Below are 6,458 nucleotides of genomic sequence, written 5' to 3' on the forward strand. Positions count from 1 at the left end.
GTGAACCTCCTATGCACCAGCTTACCCCCATTGCCCCTTGTCCTGTCATTGGCTGTCACTGAGAAGAGCCTGGCTCCTTCCCCCTGACACTCGCCCTTTACAAATTTATAAACATGAATGAGGTCACCCCTCAGTCTCCTCTTGTCCAAGCTAAAGAGACACAGCTCCCTCAGCCGCTCCTCATAAGGGAGATGCTCCACTCCCTCCATCATCCTCGTGGCCCTGCTGGATTCTTTCAAGCACCTCCCTGTCCTTCTTGAACTGAGGGGCCCAGAACTGGACACAATATTCCAGATGCAGTCTCACCAGGGCAGAGTAGAGGGGAAGGAGAACCTCACTAACCTACTAACCACACCCCTTCTGATACATCTCAGGATGCCATTGGCTTTCTTGGCCCCAAGGGCACATTGCTGGCTCATGGGCATCCTGCTGTCCACCAACACCCCCAGGTCCTTTTCTGCCTGGCAGCTTTCCAGCCACTCGTCCCCAGGCCTGTAGCGCTGCATGGGGTTATTGCGACCCAAGCGCAGGACCCAGCACTTGGCCTTGTTGAAGCTCATACAGTTGGCCTCAGCCCATTGATTCAGCCTATCCAGGTCCCTCTGCAGAGCCTTCCTGCCCTCAGGCAGAGCAACACTCCCTCCCAACTTAAGTGTCATCTGCAAACTTGCTGAGGGAGCACTCAATCCCCTCATCCAGATCATTGATCAAGATGTTAAACAGGACTGGCCCCAAAACAGAGCCCTGGGGAACACCGCTTGTGACTGGTCGCCAACTGGATTTAGCTCCATTCACCACAACTCTCTGTGCTCAGCCATCCAGCCAGTTTTTGACCCAGCAAAGCGTATGCCCGTCCAAGCCATGCCCAGGCTTTGTTACATGGAAGACTAAACCTTCTCCCTTGAGCTCCTTTCTTTAGCATAAACACACATCCAAGCCTTGCCCCTGTAATCAATAGCCTGAGAAACAATTTGCATTCATAAAAACTTTGAAAAATCCTAGTGTAGAAAAACCAGTGCAACTCCACATCAGTTTAGAGGAATGAAAATTGGCTAAAGAGGTAGCCAAGCAGATCTCAGTCTTAATGTTTACACACGTAGCTGATTGCATCTGCTGTCTGCCAGCTTGACATTTTCTGGTAAGCAAAAAATCTCAAGTATTTAAAAATGTATGTTTTAAAACATGTCTCTGCCTAGTGTGTTTCAGCAGCCAACAATATTCAGTGTTTACCTATAGCATGAGGTAACGACCTGAGGAAAATTGAGCAATAGATGTTACCATAACCCTCTTTCAGGAGTTTTACTGAAGTGAAGCTTCCCTCTTAATTATCAGGAGTTTGATAAAAAGAAGAAAAGTATCTCCTCCACTCTTTCCTTTTCCCACTTTCTGATATTTAATATTTCATTGCACCATGATGTATCATCATCCAGGAGAGCGGCATGAGATAAATCAGAAACACAACCACCAAAAATCTGCTCTTACTTTGTAATTTAATACCTTGAGCAATGACCTTGCATAAGATGCTTGCTCTGTACCCAAGGCAGGAAGAACATAATATTTTGTTGCATTTCATTTCATATTCTCTTTGATAACTCCAAGCATCCCAGGATATGAAATCCCGACTGCAGATGCAACTCGCTGTAGTATGGCACCATAGAGACTCTTGTTTTGAGGCCTGGACTGCACAAGTGAGGTCACTCTCTTGACTAAATGTGAACTGTTGGATTTGACCCCTTCTATTAATAAAGAAGATGGTGAAGGAGACAAGCCTAATTGCTGGCTTCTGATATAATAAACAGGGCAGGAGGGCAAAGAGGGAAAGATTGTACTTATGGCCTGCAGAGGAAGAGACCACTGAAGAATTTAAAAAAAAAATAAAAAAAAAGTAGTTTGCGCAATTTCACAGCGTGTGGAGCACTGGGGGCTCTTCCTGAATCTATAATAAAAGGTGACAGCAGCCACAGAAACTGCAGCAGAGACAGGAAGCCCTGTCAAATCTCTGCTGTGTGAATGCGATCACTTGCTGAAGCTGTTAGCAAGGACTGAAGCAGAGAAAGCGATGGCCTCCATTATAAAACAACAGAGGCACCTGTTTTTTATTAAAATTCAGGTGTAGCAAAGGTAAATTTTGAAGTGTCATAAAGGCATCACCAATTTCTGCCTCAGCCCAAAAAGGGAGAGAAGTGAGTGCTAGTGAAAAAAAAAAGGGGAGCATAAACCACTTTCACCTCCTGTCCATTTTGAGAGCAGAGGTCTTGGTACGCCTGTGCTTGCTTCAGAGAGGTTGATGCCCCCAGCCCTGCGCTGCTGCTGGGGATGCTGGCACAGACTGGGAGGGAGCAGGGAAGCCAAGGGCACCTCATCACACCAATGTGTGGGCTGGGAACAGAGATGGCTGCAGCTAGCAGCCAGACGGTGGTCAAGGAGGCTGTGGGTTTTCTGCCAGGGCTGGCCACACGTCAGCACCATGTCCGTGCCATGTCCTGTCCCAAAGGCACTACCTTGTGCCCTGAACCACTCCTCTGTGCTGAAGACAAGACTATGACTTGATTGAAAGGCAGAGGAGGATTTTTGTCTTAAGAAACACTAAAATGGGTTTTCACATACTCAGTTTTTCCAAATACTATTTAACACTGAAAATACAAAATCTTTTAATGCAGGGCAGTAAACAATATTTTCTTTAATTCTTCTGTTTACAAAGGGGAGTGAGAGGCAGGTAAACACTGGTTATAGGTTCATTTACCAACCATTTTTATCACAAGTCTTTAGGGTTTTTAGCTTAAATTAGGAGTTATAAAAACAAATCACAAGCCAAGCAACTAGGGACTGAACTCTAGCTGGTGGGAAGAGAACATAATATGGGTAGCAAGGAAGTGAGTTGGTGAAAACTTCACTCCCAGGCCCATCATACCTCCAGCACTAGTTTTTCGGAGCATCAGTGCAGAGCAGTGGCCGGAGCTAAGCTGCATTGGCAGGTATGCCTTTCCTCATTAGCTTTCCTTTCCCTGCTGGGAGCTCTACCTGTCACCAAGGTTTAGTTCCAGGTGGCTGTGCTGCTCCAGTACCCGCAAGCCAGGAACCTCCGCCAAACCAAGAGGACTAGGAATCGCATCCATGATGCAGTGCACCACAGTGTGGGCTTTTGACAGGCCCACAGCGTCACAAATGCAAGCTTGAAAAGATTTTTTGTGGCCTTCGGTATCATTTCAGCAGCTTCTGCATTGGCCAGACTGTATGCTGTGACTCACGGATACTGGGATTTAAAAAGCCAAGTCAAAACAGGAAAGACTTCAGGCTGACAATCAGACTGCTCCCTACACCAGGCTCAGAGGGAAAGCTGCAGCAGTAGATGTAACTGCTCAGTGAAAGGGTGATTGCTCTCCAGGCAGCTTAGCAGGCTCGGGTCTGTGAGGGATAGCTTTAAAGGAGAATTTGCACAGAGAAAGCACATAGGCTGCTTTACAGGAATCCCTTTTTTTAGACAAGGAAACCAAGGGAAGAGAAGTCAAGTTCTAATCATTTGTCATGGTTCAGTATCCTCTAAATATTAACTCTGAGAACATTGGTATACCACTGACTGCTGAGTTAAATTTCTGGACTTTCTGGTTTTTGGGTGGTTGTGGGGTTTTGTTTTGTTTTGGGTTTTTTGGGTTGTTGTTGTTGGGTTGGTTTGTTTTTTTTAATTTTTTGAGTCAATTAAGTATAAAAACCTGACTATTTCAAAGTCAGAAACACATTTACAGTTTAGTTCATAGACAAAAATGAGAGACTGAATTTCATCTTAAGTTCATTGAGCTCCTTTAGGATGTTACTAGTTTAAACTAATCCAACTCCTTGCTGAATACGTGGGATTTTTTTTTTCTAGAATCCAGCTTGATGTGCTGGGCCAACATGCATGTTATTCTGAAGATCTATGGGGAACAAAAGTATTTCAATCAATTAAGATTGATGCAGGGTGATTAGTACCACCTCTCTGCTTTCAGTACTGTGACTCATAATAATATAGAACATAATTAACTGTAGCATTGTAACATATATAAAAATATAAAACAAAGGGGGCTGTTCTGACACTACTCTGATCACACAGAATCAATTAGTTTGGATGAAATATTTATTAATTAAAAAAGAAGAAAATAAAAAATTAAAACCCTTTCAAATACATCTCTGTCAATTACAGGGAGATTCAAATCCTGTGTAATGGCTTCAGATCACCTCCACTACAACTTAAAGGAATAATATTCTTTGTGTAAGATTCTAGGGCAAGATACATAATATGGTGGGAAAAATAGCTCTGATTCCCCAAATCTCCAAATCTGTAACCCAGACTACTCTTCTTGACCTCCTTTTATTGGTTCACACTGTTTTACTAAAATGTAGCACACAATGAAATAGAAATCTCTCAATTAAATTATCACTTACTGTCTGTTGTGCTGCCACTTTTATCTGCTGCTGTAGTGGTCATTTTTACTGGTGGTTGTGTTGTTGTGCCTTGTGTTATTTGTTGTGTAGTACTAGGAGGAGACGATGTGGAGCCTAATAAAGGAAAGACATTCAAATTATTTCTTCAATTTTGTATAAACACGTGTGCACACACACAAAACACACCTATTGCCCTGCCTGCAGCCTGGTTTTAAATTAGCAAAAGAATATTTCATTTAAATGGAAGATCAACAGGGACAGGGCTCCCTTTGCTGCAGAGAAAGCCACTTCCTGTCCCAAGAGTGGGTCATCCCACTGACAACAAGCCTGTGATAATGCAGTTACAAGGCCTGGCTCAGAGCTGCCTTGAGCCTGACCAGGAGGAAGCACCTGAGCACACTTGCAGGATTTCACCAAAGAGTTCACTATCTGTAAAACAAATTCCCAAGCCTATTGCTTAATTTCCTGAACAACTGTTGGAACAGCATCAACAATTAGCTCAAAGAAATTTTCACTTACTGCTTGTGATGGATTTAGTTGTAGTCTTGACTGCAGTCGTTGTCAGCACTGCAAGCGTTGACGCTTGCATTGTTGTTGGTTTTGAAGTTGATGCAGTCACTGTTTCCTTTGCTGCAAGAAAGGCATTTGTATCTTTATTGATTTATTTTATAATGCATAAATAAACGTCACATACCTCTAGGTGCCTTCTCTCACAAAGGCAGTGAATTTCTGTTTAAAGTCTGGCCCTTACCGAAATTTGTTACCCACACAGTTTTAAAGAGGATTCAAAGTATCAATGGTTAGTACCAGAGAGGGGGTTTGGCCTGTGGACAGTCTGCAAGTTGTCCACTGAAAGTTAGCAGGTGTACCTTCTGGCCATCCCATAAGGAAGAGGCATATGCTCTTTGGGAATTATACAGAGGTGTTTGGCATGACTTCCAAAGGAAGAGGTGAGAGGAAGGGAGCTTGGTGTGGATGGATGAGTTCACTGTGCTGCTGGACAAGACTGCTGACCAGCACTGTGCTGCATACCTGTTTAATAGGAAGAGGGATATAAACTCCCCAGAAAGAAGTGTGAATGATACACAAGGACACAGCTTATATATTACAGATAAAGAACCAAAGGGGAAGAGACTCTCATAGTCTCTGTGCATTTTTTCCTTCTTTTCTCTGCTGTCCACCTGAAGCCCCAGTTGAGCCTTGTCTGGCTCGCTTTCCCAGACCCTCTTCCTCTGCATGCAGAATTTTTGGGGATAAAAGAGCATCTGGCAAGTCTTTCTCTGAAATGTGCAGCTAAGCTTGGAACACCTTGCACAAGATTAATAATACTTTCTAGTGAGTGATATTCCCCAGGCTGAACTTGGTGCCCTTTGTAAGGTGACTCTTGGTAGTTCTCTCCTCCAAAGTGGTGAGATTTGGAGCCTGAGGGAAGGGGAAAGGGCTCCCTTGGGCAGCAGGGATCACTTCCAGCTGCTGCTGGTATGAAAACTGGGGAGCAGAGTTGCCCAAACATCACTAAGGCAATAGCAAGGTTTAAATCAGCATGTCTTGCTCTGCATGGATGGCATACTGCAGGTCCTCTGTGCCCCTAGCACGTGCTTAAGGAAATGAACTGGCCAAATTGCTGCTGAGGGATCTGGGCTAAAAAAAACCCATAACTAATCATTGTAAGAGCCCAGCTTTCAATTTAATCTAATACAAACAGAAAGTGCTACTGTCATCTACAGAGGCTCATTTCAATCCCTGACAACAACTCAACATGAGTCCTACTACATCTTCTAGCACTTTTCATGGACAAGAAACAGGATAGAATAGGAACAAATCATGACATGACAGGACATTTTCCCTCATAAGACCTGAGTACTTCCAAATGCAATCTTCATACCAGCACCTTTAAAATACAACTTATATTCTCTTCCTTCACTCTCAGTTTCCTGGCTGTTCACCTAGAATAGCAGTGCCTCAGAACATGGACCTCCTTGGGAGCTTCCTTCATACTTAAAAGTGCCTTAGTCTTACAGTGAACTTCTGATGCTTTC

General features: G+C 43.8%; 1 protein-coding gene across 1 annotated transcript in view; it reads right to left on the reverse strand.

Moving 5' to 3' along the window:
- Positions 1 to 5,008, reverse strand: part of EMCN (endomucin) — a gene marked incomplete at its 3' end in the record, with an annotated part of 29,398 nt that extends 24,390 nt beyond the window's left edge. The window contains exons 1-2 of the mRNA XM_010186910.1: positions 4,939 to 5,008; positions 4,420 to 4,533 (exon numbers count right to left, since the gene is read on the reverse strand). Coding sequence (XP_010185212.1) covers positions 4,420 to 4,533; positions 4,939 to 5,008 — 184 coding nt within the window. The remainder of the gene's footprint in view (positions 1 to 4,419; positions 4,534 to 4,938) is intronic.
- Between the last annotated feature and the right edge of the window lie 1,450 nt (positions 5,009 to 6,458).

This window comes from Mesitornis unicolor, unplaced genomic scaffold (genome assembly GCF_000695765.1).
Source record: "Mesitornis unicolor isolate BGI_N332 unplaced genomic scaffold, ASM69576v1 scaffold18856, whole genome shotgun sequence".
NCBI lineage: Eukaryota > Metazoa > Chordata > Aves > Mesitornithiformes > Mesitornithidae > Mesitornis > Mesitornis unicolor.